The following is an 18,660-nucleotide window of genomic DNA, read 5'->3' on the forward strand; positions in this document are numbered from 1 at the left end:
CACAGCACTACCCGAACCGAGGCATCTCACAGAGCAGGGTCCCCTAGCGACTGACAGCCAGAAGTGCAAAACAGGCAAATGTGTGGAGCCCAGAGAGTGCACATAGAAAAAAATAAATGTAGACAAAAATATTTAGATTTTTGGAAATACATATTATTATCATAAACAAGCTCTTTGCATCAGAATTCCATATGCATGAAATTGTTACAGTTGTCAATGTGACTAAAGATAAATGCATGCCTGAGTTTTTCTAGATCTTGCTGAGACATTAGTCCTTTAATCCTGGAAATATTCTTTAAGTAATAGAAGGCTGACTATTACTGTGGCTCTGAAGGTTCAGGTCAGAGTCCATCACTACACCCAAATTTATGGCTTACTTGCTGGTTTCCAGCTGTAGTAACTGAAGCTGTGCATTGACTAGATCATTCCTCTATAGGTCCACAGATAATAACTTTGGTTTTCTTTCTGTTCAACTGGAGAAAGTAATGGCTCATCCACCTGGTAACATTGAAACAAAGAAATCCCCGTTCCTTAAGTAAGATTTGAACCAGCTGCATACTGGACCGGAGAAAAGTTGAGTACCGACCCAACTCTTGGTACTTTTTACTTTTTGTTTTGAGAGAGGGCAGGAAAGAATTTGGAAACGAGCAGAGAGGCTTTGAGCGTGAGGAGAAAAGTTTGAGAGAACATAGTACATATTTGAACGAGAGCAGAAGTTTTGAGTACAAGCATTAGAAGTTTTGACAACAAAGCCATGAAGTCCTGCTTTCAGACTGAAAATGTGCTCTCTACTTAAGACAGAAAAATTCCCCACATACAATCACACAACTCCTGGTTCTGACTATGGCAAACAGACTTCTTTAAAGAAGTTGCTGCCAATGCTCCAGAATAGGTATTTTCTATTGTTTATGTTTATTTTTCTTAGCTTCCTTTGTCTTATGATTTTGTGACGACACAGTCAGATGCCATTGCTGAACAAACATTAAAAGTGATCCATAGAAGGCTCCATACTTAATTAGACTCCTGATGCTGCTGTATTTCAGTGAAGACTAACATCCAGAAAAGCTGGATATTTAAAATGTATTATTGTAAGTTCACAAGTAAGAGGATGATTAAATATTTAAATGTATATAATCACATTGGATCCAGATCATTTCAATTTGGGATACTTTGCTCTAAACAATTACTGAGGTCATTGACCTCCATTTTTTACTTTTCATTCTGGCACTTGTGGAGCTCCGTACAAGTGCAAAACAGCATGTGACAAATATGACAACAGCATTTTTTTATCTGGTGAAGAAATTCTGCTGAGACCACAGCAACAAGTTTCATAGAGGATAAGTGTTTGTGTGTGTATGACTGAGCACAATCATGCTTAATCAAGTAAAAAAAAAAGGACAGGATCAAATAAAATTTGACTCAATAATCTGGAAACTGCTTGCTTTCTTGTTAAAGATTGAAATCTGACTACGAACAGATGAAGCCTAATTTGTCTTTTGTGAAACAACAATCTGACTTAATACGGCTCGTTTCTCTACTTCTCGTTTTAGCTTCAAGTCAACAGGATGTGAGCCAAAACCACAACAGTGAAGCGCAGAAGAGCTGTACGTGCTTCAACAAGTTGCAATGGGGCCTGACACATTCAAATGCATAGCAGCTTAAGCAGCAGCTGCCTGCAGCGGCTCAGCATGCTCCTAGTTTAAGATCAGGTTGCAGACTCCTCTGTTTCAGAGTACACCTGGACCGAAGCAAGTACATGACAGGAGCTATTTAGTTTGTTTTAGAGACGTAGTTCATGACAATCAGATGAGGCAAATGTGGGGCATGTAAATAGGGGTGGGCTGAGGCGAGAGGAACAGGAAGAATAGAGCGGAGAGACAGAAGACTGCAATACAGACAGAGAGAGGGAGAGCTTGTGGCGCTGGTATGTGAAATACTTCACAGCAGACTTTTTTACCCCTTCTTGTCTACATAGAGATATTGACCAGACGAAGGACGAGGCAAAAAATGCTGTACCCCATCTGTGGTCAGTTCAACAGATGATGTTGTGAGGAGATAAAGTCCAAACGACAAAGGTAAGACCCGGTTTACTTAACTTGGAGTAAAAGTAATGTTTATGGGGGAATCTCACAGGATTAAAGTCTTAAAAATAAACTATCTTCATTACTAAGGTCTAACTAGTCCATATGAATCTTTTAACTACATTATACATGTTAGTTGTTAAAAAAAACAACAACAACAGAAGTGTAGATTTTATAGTGCTGTTTAAAGAGGTGAGAACTTGCTAAACTGGTTTCTTAAGGAGGGACAAAAAAAATCTTCAAAAACAGTTTTCAAGCCAGTAAACACCTGCCTGTTAACAGGGTACATGTCCTGTCTGCCGCCTAACCATCAGAAGAGGAACCGTTTTCTGTCTGCTTTGCGTCTATATCAAAGAATCTGCTTTGTGTTTCTTCCGCTCAGAGTTTGACAGACACAATAATGGAGAGCAACATTGAATTTTCTGTGGAGGAGATGCTGGAACCTCTCATCATCACCGAGGACGGAGACACAACCACAGGAGAGGCAGCAAGCAGCTCAGATGCCATCTTGCGAAGTTGTGGTGAAGACTCTGCTCTCGAAAAGAAAGAGGAACACCCGGGGGAGGGCGAGAATAATGAAGCTGCACCGAGTAGTGAAACGCATTCAGAGGAGCTAAAGTTGGAAAAGCAGCAGAGCAACACGGAGGAGGAGGAGCATTCAGAGGTTGATAAACTGGAGGATAGTGAGGAGAGAGATGATGGACTAAACTTAGACAAAAATGAAAGTGAAGAGCAGACACAAGCTGGTGAAACAGAGGAGGAAAATTCCTCTGAGCAGCAACATGAAGGGGACAAAAACCAAGATGAAGATGCAAAAAAGGTGGGTAAACTAAAACCTCTGAATCAATTAGTTGTTCAGAAGGTAATCATAACACTTATTATGTTATTGACTTAAACAGCATTCAGTCCGAGGAAAACACACACACACACACACACACACACACACACACGCGCACGCACACACACACACACACACACACACACTTGTGGAAATTTGTAAGATTTATTTTGTTACACATCATGTGGGATTACGTAGGAGTGGAGTGGATTCCTTTGCTGTGCCAACAAACATTGTGTGCCACTCAGTCAGAAACCTCTCTCCGTCTCTCTCCACCTACCCGCCTCCTCTCAGGCTCACCGGTTAACCCCTGACTTCCCAGACTCGCTGTTTGAGCTGCTCTGCACCCTGCAGGAGGGCAGGCGGCTCAACGACCAGCGATGCTCTTTCAGGTTGGAGGGCGGGATCAGGAGGAGGAGGTGCCACTCGGAGCCCAATACCAGGAAACCGGCTAACCGAGGTGGGAGCGCGCTCATGAGGTTCCACTGAAACTGATGAAACTCATGCAGCTGTTTCAGCTGTTTCCATGACATGACTCTGACTCATTTTGATGGAGAAGAACAAAAACAACTATGAAACCTATGAGCAGGGTTTCAGTACTTTTATGTTTCTCCATTTTTGATAGTTAAAACTCCACTGAATTACTTTTTTTTTCTTTCCAGTTGTCTTTTCCTCCATGACTTCACTGCAGAAAGAGGAGTTTTTTGACTTGGTTGCCACTGCACAAGCTCGCCGGCTGGACGACCAGAGAGCACAGCTGGGAGGCTCTCTGGCTCCAAAACCAAAATGTAGAAGCTTTCGAGGCAGCTTAAAGCAGCTGACTTTAGTGAAAAAACCTGAACCGGTTCCTGTCCCCAAAGATGTTCCTGCCCCTAAAGATGATCTGTATGATATGATTCTGACAACACAAGTAAGGAGGATTTGCTATAATGAGTTTTGCTATAATTTTTAAAAAGAAATAGCCGGTGTATCCACTTGTCGATTCTGATTCCTCCCTTTGCTGTAACCCACAGGCTCAGGGCCGGCTGGAGGACCAGCGCAGCAGGGCCCCCGGCCCCATGGATGATGAAGACTTCTTCTCTCTCCTCCTGAAAGTGCAGGGCGGGCGAATGGATGAGCAGAGGACTGAACTGCCACGCTTGCTGAAAACCTGAGACACAAAATAGAAACTGTGGCCAGCTGTGAGAGTCAATGAGTGTTTTAGCCTCTCTCTTTTTTGCTTTGATTTCCTGGATGAGCAGGGTTTTCACAACCATAACTCCTCCTGAATGTTAGTCAGTGTTAAAGTTGTCAAGATTGTAGCAAAAACGCTAATGTTTGAGCCACAAAGCTTTTAATGTAACATTAGGAATTGTTTCCAATAAAGAAAAGTGCAGCAATACATAATTCAGCCTGTACTCTGAGGGACATTTAGGGCTTCTTTCTAAAACTTGGAGGTTACTTCTTGAAACCTAAGGGATATTTTTCAGAGTACAGTTAGTTTTTAGAGTGTAGACATTACTTTCCAAACCTTATAGATTATTTGTTGGATCTTAGAGGTTAGTTTCTGGAAGTTATGGTTATTCTCTGGAATTTACTCATATTTTCTGTGATATATACACTGCTCAAAAAAATAAAGGGAACACTCAAATAACACATCCTAGATCTGAATGAATGAAATATTCTCATTGAATACTTTGTTCTGTACAAAGTTGAATGTGCTGACAACAAAATCACACAAAAATCATCAATGGAAATCAAATTTATTAACCAATGGAGGCCTGGATTTGGATCCACACACAAAATTAAAGTGAAATGTTCCCTTTATTTTTTTGAGCAGCATATTTTACTTTCAGAAATCTGTACATTTCCTTTCTGTGAATTTCTGTGAATATACCATTTAAGTTTTGTAAACGAACTTATAAAACTTGGAAAGTAACCTCCAAGATCCAACAATGTACCTTCTAAGTTCATCAAAGTACCAAGTTTGATTAACTACTCCTTGAAAGTAATCTTAGTGTTTTGAAAAGTAATGTGAGTTTTGTGAAGTAAGTTTATGAAAGCATTAGGTTACATATCTCCCTGTAATAGTTCAAGGAAGTACCTTTTCAGTTGCAGAGCATAACTTTAAATTGTAGTAAGTCGCTTACTACAATTTAAAGGTTCTAGAGAAAGTAACTTCTACTTCCTGAAAGTAACCTCTAAGTTCTGGAAACTAACTACAATGTTCTGGAAAGTACCAGGTTACAGGATGCCTCATAACACAGCTTGATCTCTGAAGGTACCCAGTTAGTTCAACAAAGTAATCTGTATGCTTCATGAAAGCTGTCTTTAAATTCCAGTGAAAGCTTCAGAAGCGTTTCCCCACAATATAGCTTACTACTAAAGTACCCTTTATGTTCTGGAATGACACCTCTGAGTTTGTGGTACAGAAATGTATATATTTACCCCAAATTATCCAATAAGCCAGTTTGAGGATATGCCATCTAATTGGAGAAAGTACAAAGATACAAAACTCCTGATAGTATAAGTGTTGCCCTCAAAAGTAACCTTTCGATTCTGAGGACAGAGACTTATAAGCTCCAGCAAGTCCTGGAAATGAAATAGTTGTATTATACATTGCTACTAAAATGTTTACCATTTTTGTAGTTTTTTTTTTCCTCTTGCAAATGTGATCAGAATAGACTAGCTTTTTTGGAAGTTGAGGAGAAAGTATTTTGATCTGTATTGTTTTTTTTACCAACAAGGTAAGATCGATGAGGAGATCCAAAGTCATGCAGTGCTTAAGTGATATATGAAAGTTCTCTTCCAGAATAAACCAAATGTGCATCTGAGCCATTAGATTTGTTGATTTGTGAAATTTATTTCTCAAAATTACCATCAGAAGGAAGAAAGGACTAACTCCATTACTGGATTTCAGCAGAGGATAGTTTCTTCAGTAGCAGTGATGCCTGAAATTTGAGCAAAACAGAGAATAACACTTCATTATGGAGAGGTGTTTAGTGGCGTGATGATTCCATTGTTGGTTATTATAGTAAAAACATATTAGATGCTTAGTATTTAGCACGTGTTGTACTCTTGAGACAGAAAGTCAAAACTGGGAAAAAATGTAAAATTATGAGTTTCTAGTCATAAATCGGAGTCAGAAATGGACTATCGTATCCATGTGTTGGGAAATTCCCCTTTAAGGCATTTTGTTGAAACTATGAAAAAAAAATCGACTGCTAAGTTTATTATTAACAGTAATTCCCTTGTGATGGGAACATTTCCTGATATCTATTCAAAAACATCCAGCTGCACATGAATTTAACCATTCCTGGTGGAACAACATGACTTATGGTGTTCCTCTTAAGGAACAAATAAAGCAAAGATAAGGATGTTAATATTTAACAAGCTAAATGGAGCACTTTTAGGTGTGTTTTTCTAACCAACTTCCTGAATTTTCTAGTTTGCTCCTGTAATGATAAAGAAATAAATGGCAAATACCATGTTTCTTATTACCTGTTACAAATATTAGGCTTAGTAAAAAAATAATTAAATTTTAGTATAGTTTATTAATCTAAATAGGGTGCCAAAGATGTTTTACTGAAGTTAGCTGGTTTTATTTTTGCTGTGCAGTATTTGGTGTTAAACAGAGCATGGTTGTGACTCATCACAAACCGATCAAATTGTTTAAGTCACAACATGCTTTTCAAAACGCCGCAGGCAATAATGAAGGCCACTTAATGTCAACACCTACTGGGGGTCTCATGGAAACTGGTGACCTTCTCCGCTCTGCACTGCACTGCACTGCACTGCGTCCTCTCAGCTCAGAGGAAACCTGTTTGAGGAAGTAGTTATCGGCCCACGCAGGGGGAGGTCAGAGGTGACGAGAGGATGCCGTGTCACTTCCTCAAACAGGAGATTTAGGCCAAGATATCAGATCACTGACCACCACCTGCAATGCTTGCAGCAAAGAGAAAAAGGAGAAGAGCATGTAGCACATCTAAAGCTGCACATTTCAGCAAATATTATGAAACAGGAAAAGCTGATTAAGTTCCACTTTTAGGATGAATGTGCTAGAAAGTGCTCTTCCAAGAGTTGGGTGTGTATATTCAGCCAGTTTGTTCCTCATCAGGAGGATTAAAGGTCACTTGTCAAAGAAAAAATATCAGTCATGTCAACACGGGTTTTATTTAGATTTATTTGTCTGACTTAGTAATCTCTTAATTCTGCAGATGTGTGTTTTATTTAGCTCACTATTTTTGTTTGTCATGAAAAATAGAGTTGCTGAAGATGTCAAGATCAAAACTCTAAGCAGCTTAGCATATAAAACTGAATATAGAATATAAACTCTGTCCCAACTTGGTGAGGTTTAACAAACACAGTCAAGTCTAAAATTATCTATATTCAGGTTTAATGTAATCTTTAACTATTACTATTAGGTTTTCTTCTGACTTGAAGCATTATCTCTATTTTGGAGAAGTCCAGCCAGATTCTGACTTGAATCTCATAGAGGACTTGCAGAGATCTAAAAATTGGGATAATGGCAAAAATAATAATATAAAAGCAATACAGCTTTTTCCGTAAATTATTGATGTAAATATAATCAATAATCATGCTATTTTTTAAATAAAATGTGAATAAATATTACACAATTTTGCTTTGAATCTGGCAGGATTAATAATATAATATAATATAATATAATATAATATAATATAATATAATATAATGTAAAAATGAGAACACCTAAGATAACACAGCAAATAAAACGTGTTATATAGAAATATATTATTTATAGAAAGAGTCTTCCTGGAAACTTGTGATTGATCATGTGATTAGAAGCATCCAAGAAGGACTTAACAGTAAACACAAACCAAGACGGAACCAAGACAAAGTACTCAGCATGCGTCTACAATAACTGTAGTTGTTAAACTTCCTGATAAAAATCCTGTCTGTTGGAGCTGTAGCTTGTTTCTGGTCGCAGTTTGCGTTTTGATGACGTCACTGTCCTATCCTCGCGGGATTAGTTTACAGCGGCAGCTCTGACCAAAACCAGGATGTGGATGGAAACCAAATTTGGACGTCACAGAATCTATTTACTCGTTATTTGAGACTTTTTTTTTAATTGACAGCAGTGAAGCGAACTTATTTGAGGTTTGTATAAACCGGACTAAATGAGACTAAAACTTTCAACGAGAGCGTCGCTGTAGTTTATTTACTTGTTACAGCTAAAGGATTTTATGAACTGAAAGTTTAAATCAAAGCTAGATGCTAAATTAGTTTATAATACGGAACATAAGTTAGACTTTATTGTATTGCTTTTTATGTTTGATCTTAAACATGCCTATTTCCTACATAATTTGTTTGCTCAGTAATTAAAATACTGTTTAAGTCATGCACTTTTAGAGTGTCCACACTAAAATAAAACTATGAAAACTCGGGAGATTACAGTTTTATATTTTGTTTTTGCCCAGCTTTAACCAAGATATTTTAGATCTTTTAGCTTAGTGGACAGTTTGTTTGTCTATAAAGATGAGGAAGGTAGAAGAAAAAAAAAACTTAACAAATCAAAAGAAGAAGTGAGGCTTAAACTGTTTACCGAAGCAGTATATGAAAGTCATGCCTACGAAAACAGTAGCAAAGCACTAAAACAGGACCTGAAAGAAGCATCAGCTCTCACTTAATAAATCTGCTGCTGCTGGAACATATTCAGAAATCATCCTGGAGGAAGAGCTGCAGTGCTGAAGTCAATCTAGAGGTTAGGAAACAAGGATGAAATAGACTAAAAACTTCATCGGTTGCGTAAGACTTAGACCACAGCATTACTCAAGGAGTATCTGGAAGCCTGGAAAACTTTCTAAGCCCTTCTTTGCTTAGCGAAATAACAAGAAAGTCTCCCAGAGAAACCAGGAAGTGGTAAACAATGTCGGTGGTAGGATAAAATATTGACTTTATGATTGTTTGTTTCATTTCTATAAGCTCCATTTGAGCTGCTCCATTAGAAAATGTGATGTTTTTTTAAAATTATTCAATTATTATTTTTAATGAAATGCTTTTCTAATCACACAGTCTATTTTTCCTGTAATTACAGTTTGCGGCTGATATTCTAATCCTAGTTATTCTACTCAAGAATAACTCGTTTGTAAATAATTTTCGTATTTCAAAAATACTTTTAAAGTGTTGGGTTTTTTTTTAATTCACAAGAATCTATTTTCTTATTTAAAAAATATTAAAGCACGTATAATTTCACAGCATAATGAATTTATTTTTTCAATGAAAACTTGCTCCTTTTCTTCGTAGATGTTTCTGATCCTGTCCCTGCTGATAATGTTTGCGCCACCAGGGGGCGACGCATCTCCAATCAGCTGCTACAACGACCAAGGTGATGCCGTTGACTGGTAAATATTCATTTCACTGCCAAAATTCACAGAAATCTGAAAGTTTAAATAATAGTTGAATATACTGTGTAACTTTTGGCCTCTCTGGTATTAATTCTCTGCTGTCCCCTTATGTTTAAACAAGGTTTTACCTGTACAAACTCCCTAAAGAAGGGGGCAGAACACACGAGTTTCAGGGAGAGACGTATTTATTGCTGGACAAAGGGAGTGAAGGATGGACGGAGGGGAAGGTGACGGTGAACGACACCAATGGAGCTTTGGGCCAGACAGTCGGACAGCTGTACTCACAGGAAAAGGTCGGTTACCATCAGGTTTCCTTTTTATCTGCAGCAGATCAGAGGCTGACGCTAAAAATTGTGAGTTTTACATCCCTTTCTTTAGAAAAAAACACCTATAGTTGAAGGTCAGCATTCTTCAAAAATGAATTATGAAGCAGTTTTCACTTCCTTCATATTCACATGTTCAGGTTCCACCAAGTGAAAAACGGCCGCAGGCAGCAGATATTTCAGTTTTTACCGTCTCAACAGTCTCATAAAAACTAATCTAATTTAAAGTGTGACCTAAAAGCAGTGGCATAGAAAGTGGATGCAAAAAATAAATTATGTTGCACTGATGCAATAATACCATAGAATAAGTTTTTTGTGTCAAGTGTTTGCAGTACACTTTCTGTACTGTAGTTTCTACTTCTTCTCTTTTACTCCATCATGCCTGAGGTGTGTTTCAGTTGTGGGGTAGGCTACATAACGGCAATTAAATCAGAGCTTGCTTGAAAAAAATAAAATGAAATAGGATATTTTCAAGTATGTCTTTGAGCTTTATTTCCTGATAAATGACCAAAGAAATATTGCCCACGACATTATTTGCTGACACAAGTCTCTGTGTTTTTAGCAGGACCTTTGTTTTGGTTTAACAAATAAATAAATGCTTAATCTTTTAACACATCAGCATCAAGTTATTCTCAGTAGCAGGACTTTGAATTGATTATTCTACTAATAGTTTATTGCCATAATATTATGACTTTATTCTCGTATTTAAAAATGAAATCTCCAATACACCATTATACTAAATTAATTGTTAATTTTTCAAAGTAAAGTAAATTCAATCAGAGATTTTGGTACTTCAATAAAGATTTATTGCAGTAAGTGTAGATGGTGCCATATTTTTCAGTAGAACCCAATTCCAAGTATCTAAAAATAAATAACACAGTGCAATTTTCACATTCTGCTGGCTTTATAGTAGACTTGATTTCTTGTTTTTTGGTACTTCTGTAACATCAGACTTGAATCTTATCATTTTAATCATCCATATGTTGATTTTTGCCTCTGAGAGCCCACAGACATGTTCTCGCTCATACAGCTTTAAATCTGCCATCTGGAGGCTGTGCATCAAAAGAAACAACAGGTTTGTTCAGATTCCCAGTTCCTCCCTTTGCTGAGGTATGTTTAAATCAAACAGTAGATTCAAAGTTACACCAAGCTGCAAATCAGAAATCTCAAGTTACCAAGATTATTTTACAAGGTTACAAGATAGTCTGACTACTTGGGAAGGAAATATGAAGAAATGACCTTTTGCATGGTGCTACATGTGCCTTAAAGACACATTTATATCAGACCTAGTTTTAGAGCATTACAGTGTGTTTTAAAATAATCTCCTGCTATTTAGACCAGAAATCCACCAGGAACCACAGAAAATGGTTCATGTGTGCCATGTTTGTTCACTCTGTAGTTTTTCAATTGGTTTGATAACTAAACCAAACTACTACTTTTGTACTTCAAACATTATCACAAAAACAAATCTATAGGTAGGAAATAATTAAACAGAAAATGTTTCTGACTGTTTTGGTGCACTATCTTCCTCCACCAGGAAAAACAACCTGATTATTTTAAACAAATCTTCATTTACTTATAAAATGATACAATTTATAAATTTATTAATGCTACAAAAGTAGATCCCAGAATATTGTTAATTTTTAATTTTTTAATTTTTGCACGTTTGTTGCTCTAAAGTCTGCAGTTTGACAAGTGAAGTGTTGGGGATCAGAAAAAGGCATTCAGATAAGTTCCTGTCTGCTTCTGCATTTCATCTGCAGCTGTACGACTTCCCTTTTTTAAGATGTAAACTGACCATGGTGCTAAGCATATTTTTGACCGCCATGCTTGCGGCTTTTGAGTGTCTTAAAATGAAGACACTCAATAGGAGAAGTGAAAATGTGCTTTTCTGTTTGGATTGGGCCGGTTTATTCTTAATCCCGGTAAAAGTCACGAAGCAAAGTTCAATGTTCATTCCTTAAACTCATCCTGTTTGTCCATCCTTTGGTTTCTGCTCAACAGAGACCATACCGTGAAGAAAACAGGTCACACAGAGAAACCCAGAGACATTTCGTAGGGGTTCCCATGTGCTTTCAAGGCCAGATGGGATGCATAATTCATCCAGAAAACTCTGGGTCTCCTCCAAAAATGACGTCCAGAGCCTTATAATGAGATGCCTGAGATGTTCCAGACAATTCAAACTGTGCTGCAAACCAGTCGAGTGTTTTCCAACAGAACTGCATCTTCTGCTGAACTGAAACATCAGACCTGGAGGCTGTTGACATGACCATACTCTGAGATCTCGTCCACTATCAGTCCATGGCACAGATTCTCTTTGAGACTTAGAAAATATCATTTTTTGAATAATTATTTGGTTGTTTTCAGTTTTTGATCCGTTCAAAATTATTGTGTAAATTTAGAATCGGTGATTTAAAGAAAACATTTTTGTTTTCACAGAACTCGGAGGTAGCGTACATCCTGTACAACGACCAGCAGCCTTCTGGGGAGTTTGGTGGCAGATGGGCTGAAGGCAGCGGGAGCAGCAAAGGTCACACGAAAGGTCAGGCACCTCAATGTCACCCAGTGTTCAGAAACAGAGTGGAAAACAGTTCAGCTGCCTCAGGGAATAATCCGATTTGGACATAAACTCATGCAGAGAAGAGGTATCCTGCTGCTAATAAAGTATCTGACAGTCTCACCTGGTACAAAACAGAGCCTCACCTGATGTATTCCTGTTCATTGTCTGTAAGCTAATTTACTAACACTTTTATCGTCTCTGGCCTTCAGGTGTTGTTCTGCTGGATAAAAATCAGGGGTTCTGGTTGGTGCACAGCACCCCTCACTTCCCCCCTGAGCGACAGGAAGGGCAGTTTTACTATCCCAGCAGTGGAGTGAACAACGGGCAGAACTTCATCTGCGTCACCTACCCGCTAGAACGTTTCCAGACCATCGGTAAGACTGGAGTCGAGGCTTTTATGCTGGAAAGCTGAGCCTCTCCCAGAACGCTGACCTGTATTATTATGGAGAACTTAGGAGGTGTGCTGCACCTTTAAGAAAACAGGATGTATCCTCTCTGTCTTCGTAGCTTAGAACTTAAATAAAAAATGAAATTTCTCAGATGGAGCCAAGATTTTCCACTTAAATCAGAATATTACAGATATGAACAATTTGAAAATGAAAGCAAGATGTGGTGTTATTGAGGAAGAAGGAAAGAGTATGAGAGTATTTAATGTTTTCATGCCTCTCTGCACAACTTGGCCGGCCTCTGATTCAAAGTTGTTCCCCTAAATGAAGTTGTAACTAAAGGAGGACATTTAAATGCATGACGGTTCAGATGGTGAGAACAGGAGGAGCGCTGAGGGGAAACGGCACAAACATTTAGGTTTGACTTTGTTTTCTCTCACAAGCATCTCATAAGCATATAATGATACATGTTTCCTCTGAGTTTGGAGGGATTTTAATTTTGTGTCAAAGTAGAAACACTTTAAAAAGAAATCAGAAGTTGTTGCTGCTGAACAGCAGACTGTAATGCTTATCTTTGTTCAACTCTCTAAAAATACCAGTATAAACATAAGTCTATTTCTGTAAAATAAACGTTTTACAGTTTTATGCAACATTCAAGGAAACTCATCATATCTGGGAAATAACTATCATTTTTGAAACATGCCTAAAACGTCTGAAGATTCAATTTAGATTGGATTCTTAGCTAAATGTGTCGGTAAAAACTGGGTCAATCCATAACTTTATTAGACCTCTGATGTCTGAGCGAGTGTTTCAGCAAGAATAAATGTTCTTTATTTAAATATTTCAAAGAGAAACCTCTTAAGGAACAATACAAAAACTATATGTTTGCCAGCTGTTTTAAATCATATTGTAGTTCCTTAAAAGCTGCTGCTTTTAGTAAAGGATTTCTAATGTTGTGTTTAGCAGTCCGGTCAGGTAATGACACAACAGCATAATCAGTGTAAACAGGTGTTGTCTCCGTGTCACTCAGCCGCCGCCGCAGATCGCTGGCAGACTCAGCCGTTGGCACAGTTGCTATGGCAGAGCCGGGGATAATGTAATTAGACGGAGGTGTGTAACCATAGCGATCGCGGCCCTCACGCTGCGGCAGGGATTTGTTTCATCACGTCCTCGCCTCTCCAGCTGAGATGTTCTGGGCGTCCGGGGAAAACGTGGACACACAGGCAGAGGGCATCTGGTCAGACAGCAGAGACAGAGCTTTGTTTTTATCAGCACCTGCAGCATTTCATTTACACAAAAATACAGAAAACTGCTTTGCTGCTGTTGGAATTTGCTTTGTAATCGTCTCAGGGATGCCACCTATAAATGAAAAACTGTTGAGCTGACAGAAACTTGTGTAGTTTCAGTAACAAATTTAATCAAGCCTAACTTTTTATTTCATTTATTTTGTCCTGAACCAATATACCACTTAGGAAAAACTCAATTTATTTAATTAAAGGCAAAGCTGTTGTGCTTTGATAATTAAATCACTACTGCAGTGATCTTATTTTGCAAGCACGACTAGTTTTATTGCTTTGCTCAGGTTATTGGGCCTAAACCAAAGTTTGATCAAACCAGAACTTTCATCTGTCCAAACATGCAATACTTTCCCAAAATAGGCCATTTGGTTCTTACACAGTTCCTTTATATCTGAATTAGGGATAATGCATTCATTTAGAGGAATGTTCAAACAGATATTCCTGTTTGTAGGTTTAGTGGTGATTAAAATGTTTATTAAGCCAAGCATCCAAATCCAATCAGCCACTTCTGCACTGTGGGAATATTTTGTCGAATGTTTAAAGTTGTGTTTTACAGTTTGACAAGTAACAAATACGGCTCTGTTTGCTATTGTTTTCTGCTGCTTCTGCTCTGGTAAAAAAAAAGTCCTATATTATTATTATTATTATTATTATTATTAATATTAATATTAATAATAATTATTATTATTATCATTATTGTAATTATTAATATTAATAATAATAATAATAATTCATTGTATTTATAAAGTTCTTTATATTGCCAATTGAAATCTCAAAGAGTTGTTATACTAGATCCTTTAATTAAAGGAATGGCCCACAGTTCTCCCTAACTGATTTAAAAAACAGCAAAATCAAATAAAAAAAATAAAAAAAAATGATTAACCTACAAATAACCCTTGAAAATAACTCAAAAGTATTTAGTAATTCAATAAAATATCTTAAAAATAACAAATAGCTGTAGTTTACAATTGGAACAAAACAGCATCTAATTCTCAAAGGTCAGCGCTTTTTGCGACACAGTTAGTATTCATTTTTAAGCAGTTGTGATGCAAGGTGGTGAAACCTTAAACTGCTGCTGCATAACAACCTGGAAACTCAACAGGTTGTTGCTAGGTAACCAAAGATTCAGTGAGTTGCTAGGTAACTAAAAAGTGAGTTAGTTGATGCCACAAACTTGCTTGGCTGCCTGTGACAGGTTGAGCAGCTAAAAACCTTTCCTCTGCCTACATCCCCCAGAATGCTGCGCAGTTCTGGATTGGAGTTTGATGAAATTATTCGCAGTATGTATTGTTATTAATTTATTGTTCAGTCCATTGACTTGAATGTGCTTTGTGCCACAGGAGAGCAGCTGCAGATCAATCAGCCTAACGTGTATGACTGTGACGTCCCGGAGTCCCTGGCGTCCTCCGTCCCAGCTCTGGCGGCTGTCTGCAACAAAAACCTTCTGTCCTCTCAGATGTTTCCACATGTGAAAACTGTGTCCAACCGCAGCGTGACTCTGACCTCGACAGGCGGCACCGACTTCATCAGCTTCGCCAAAGGAGCAAAGTTCGATGACGGTGCTGCTTCTGCTGTATAGCCTTGAGCAATTTCTAAAGCTTCAGGTTCGTTGTCTCACCTCTCCTCTCTCTGCTCCTCCGTCAGACCTCTACCACTCGTGGGTGGCGCCCACCCTCAAGTCAGACCTCCTGGTTCAGTTCTGGGTGCGCTCCACTGGGATCCTCCCCTCCAACTGCTCGCTGGGCTGGAAGGTCCTGGACATCAAGAGCATCAACCCAGGGCAGACGTTCACCTTCAAGGCCACGCAGGACCACTCCAAGTGGGCCGTCAGCCTACGGGCAGCGCGGGACGGGTCGCGAGGCGGCGGCTGGGTGTGCGTGGGGGACATAAACAGGAACGAGGCGGAGGAACGGCGTGGAGGAGGCACCGTGTGTCTTCAGGACCCGACGGTGTGGAAGGCTTACCGGACGGCGGCGCTGGAGTGCGAGGCCTGTGGAGGAGGAATGATACAGTGCTGAAGAGTCCGCAGAGCTATACGATAACGCTGGGCTCAGGGGCTTATGGGAAATATTTCAACACGCTTGATATGCTGGGAGTCAGTTTTAAAACACAAAAAACAGAGTCCCGTTTGGACTGGTGCTGTCAGTCGATTCAATAATGTAATCAGGTTAATCACACTCTGACAGTAATTGCATTAATCACTGTGCCTAACTTCAATCCAACCAGTCAAAATGGAATCAATTATTTAGGTTTTTTTTTGTTTGTTTTTTTTTGTGGCAGAAAGCAGGTAAGCAGTACTCAACAACAACTAAGGAACTTACTCCACTACACATGAATACAAGCAGTGGTAAACATTTTCAGGAGCCAGCTGATGACAGATATGTTTTATTTTCTGGTTCTTGGGTCCCCCACCCCTTCCTGATGCTGCCCTGGGCAACAGCCCATATCGAAAACTACCAAAAAAAAGTTTTGTCGTCTCAGTTTTCCAGGTTTTTATCTTCAGGAAGGTTTGAAGGAAGACATTTGTTTTAAACATTAATTTAGAAATGTCTGTCTGTTCATATCCTGTGGAAGATGTGCAATGAGGTAATAGTTGCTTCTCCTCATCCAGCCTAACTTGTGGCGTAATTTGTACATTTGAAATTTTGAGCTCGTACGTAACTTTGTGCAAATGTGGGTTAGCGACACAACACAAGAAAGTTGTGAATGTTCGACTTTGCTGCTGTTGCGGAAAACTGTCACTGTGATTTGTCACTCCCCGTGTCAAATCCATAATCCACTGCTGTGAACGATGTAGCCCTCAAAATAGTAGTTTGATTAATCTATGTTATGCAATATCAATACTTTAAAATTTTCAGATTAATCGCATGCGTTAGCATTGACAGCCATAGTTTGGACATAATTTGGTGAAAATGCAAACCAGAGATGGAGGTGAGAGTGATTTGGAGCTGGCAGGTTTTACACAGTAACAGAGAGGACAAGCCTGTGGCATCACAGCTTTTCCTGGCAGTTACTGGAGCATCTGACAGTCAAAACAGGAAGAAAACAGCAGACACCAAAAGATGAGGGTTCCTGCTGCAGAAATCTGGAAAATTATGGATTTGATTTTAGTTTCTTTCTGTATATAAATTAAAAAAAAGCCTCAAAATATTTTTATTTCCAGCTGGAAATGCATGGATTGCTGTTACCGAGGTGATGGAATAGGTAGCCATGACGACTAAGCCCTTTGATTGATTGAGCCTGAAGTGATTCAACAAACAGCAGAAACAGTTTTTACTTTGCTCTCCTAGTTGTTTTCTTTCTCTGTGGTACAACTTCATACTGAACTACTGAGGATCCAATGCATCAGGCAGCAGGCAGAGGTCAACAGAGGTCACTTCCTGGTAGGATGGAGATGGACTTGGTTTGGCCCTTTGTCTGCAGCTACTTTCTACTTTCTTACAGCACATCTTCATCACTGGTCTCCATTTAAACCAAATTATATCCAAATCAGGCCATTCTGACAGAGAATGTAATTTAAAAGTCTAATGTAATTATTCCAATTGCAAATTTGTAAAAATTAGCTACTTTTGTATATTATGTGGTGCCTAGGAGGACATTATTTTTTTAAGAGTTTTAAAGGAGTAAAAGTTTACACTGGTTTAACTGTAAGCTGCTGAGGTTTAGTCTGTACACTGTAAGAGAAAATCCTCCTCTGTAGCTTATATTCCCCGTAGCCTCTTAAAATTCACACATCATCCCTAAAAACCAACGGTTATTTGTAAAAATGCTTAGTTTTTTAAATACTTCAATGTGGTGAGTTCATGGAGTTTATGGTCAAACATTTGTTTGCTTGATTTTTTTCTCCTTTGTTTTACTATTCCAGTAATCAACAGGTGGCAGTAACGGCCTGCAAAATGCCATAAAGATGCACCAGAATGGCACACGTCACACATTCAGCTTTCAGGATGTATCTTTCAGTTTTAATTTTTTTAAAAAGTGCAAATAACTGAACTGATCCTAAAAATGCAGCTCAGATGAACATCATTAGCCCCGAACAGCAATTCAACTTAACTGAAAATTGTTTGTTTTTAAAGCAAATTACATTTATAATGAGTAAACAGCAAACAGCCACAGAGTGTGCGTCTCAAAAAGAGAGACATTCAGTTCATGCTTTCTTGGCAAAAACATTTCAAATGCTCAGTATGATTTTTTTTTTTTTTTTTTTTTTTTATGCAAATGGAGCCGTGCAGTAGGAGAACGAGTTTTTAAATCTGACAGCAAGCTGGAGAGGTTAGGAGAAAACAGAACAAAACCCATAAAAGTGTCTCTTTAAAAATAATAAAAGCGAAAGCTGAAGTGTTTTTCACAGCTGCTGAAACTGAAGAGACTCTCCTGCAAATGGATGAGAGCAGATTCTGTAAGGAGGTTTTTCCACTCATGCATGCAGGTGTTCTCTGGAGGACTGACATGCTCTGCTTCTTGAAAAGCACGTGGATCATTTCTTTCATTATTATTTTTAGGATTCTGGAAAGAAATCAGGGGCAGAAAAGATTCAGGTTTGATGATTTTCTTTTACTTCTCTGTGAATGTTTATCAAGTCAAACGATCTGTGAAGTGCTTTTTCTCCGTCTTCAGTCTGACCTTGATTTTTCCTGTAGATAAAGATGCTGGCTGTCTTTAATTTGAATAATAAAAAAAAAAAGCTTCTGCGGAGGTGTCTGACTTCATACGTCACCGTGTCTTTGAAATGTCACTTCTCACATGATGCATGGAGCTGAATTTAACTGTCTTATGAAAAGGCCAACAGCATGACAAATCTCACTCATAAGC

The 18,660-nt window shown here is 38.5% G+C and overlaps 2 protein-coding genes across 5 annotated transcripts; both read left to right on the top strand.

Annotated features, from left to right (window-relative positions):
- Window positions 1–1,653: 1,653 nt before the first annotated feature.
- gpsm3 (G protein signaling modulator 3) lies at window positions 1,654–5,732 on the top strand. Its single transcript, XM_014974364.2, has 5 exons — window positions 1,654–2,075; window positions 2,464–2,901; window positions 3,214–3,379; window positions 3,582–3,829; window positions 3,933–5,732. Exons 2-5 carry the CDS (start codon window positions 2,482–2,484, stop codon window positions 4,071–4,073), a joined length of 975 nt encoding a protein of 324 aa, XP_014829850.1. The 5' UTR covers window positions 1,654–2,075; window positions 2,464–2,481; the 3' UTR covers window positions 4,074–5,732.
- Window positions 5,733–7,866: 2,134 nt separating this feature from the next.
- dnase2 (deoxyribonuclease II, lysosomal) lies at window positions 7,867–18,557 on the top strand. 4 transcript variants are annotated; one of them, XM_014974355.2, is made up of 7 exons: window positions 7,867–8,034; window positions 9,181–9,278; window positions 9,403–9,574; window positions 12,044–12,146; window positions 12,374–12,538; window positions 15,189–15,407; window positions 15,493–18,557. In XM_014974355.2, exons 2-7 carry the CDS (start codon window positions 9,181–9,183, stop codon window positions 15,864–15,866), a joined length of 1,131 nt encoding a protein of 376 aa, XP_014829841.1. In that variant the 5' UTR covers window positions 7,867–8,034; the 3' UTR covers window positions 15,867–18,557. The 4 variants fall into 4 exon arrangements, with proteins under 4 accessions (XP_014829841.1, XP_014829842.1, XP_014829840.1 ...); XM_014974356.2 differs by lacking the exon at window positions 7,867–8,034 and adding an exon at window positions 8,513–8,638; XM_014974354.2 differs by lacking the exon at window positions 7,867–8,034 and adding an exon at window positions 8,662–8,812.
- Window positions 18,558–18,660: the final 103 nt, after the last annotated feature.

The sequence above is a fragment of the Poecilia mexicana genome, unplaced genomic scaffold (assembly GCF_051168715.1).
Source record: "Poecilia mexicana isolate PSO_F unplaced genomic scaffold, ASM5116871v1 scaffold_16, whole genome shotgun sequence".
NCBI lineage: Eukaryota > Metazoa > Chordata > Actinopteri > Cyprinodontiformes > Poeciliidae > Poecilia > Poecilia mexicana.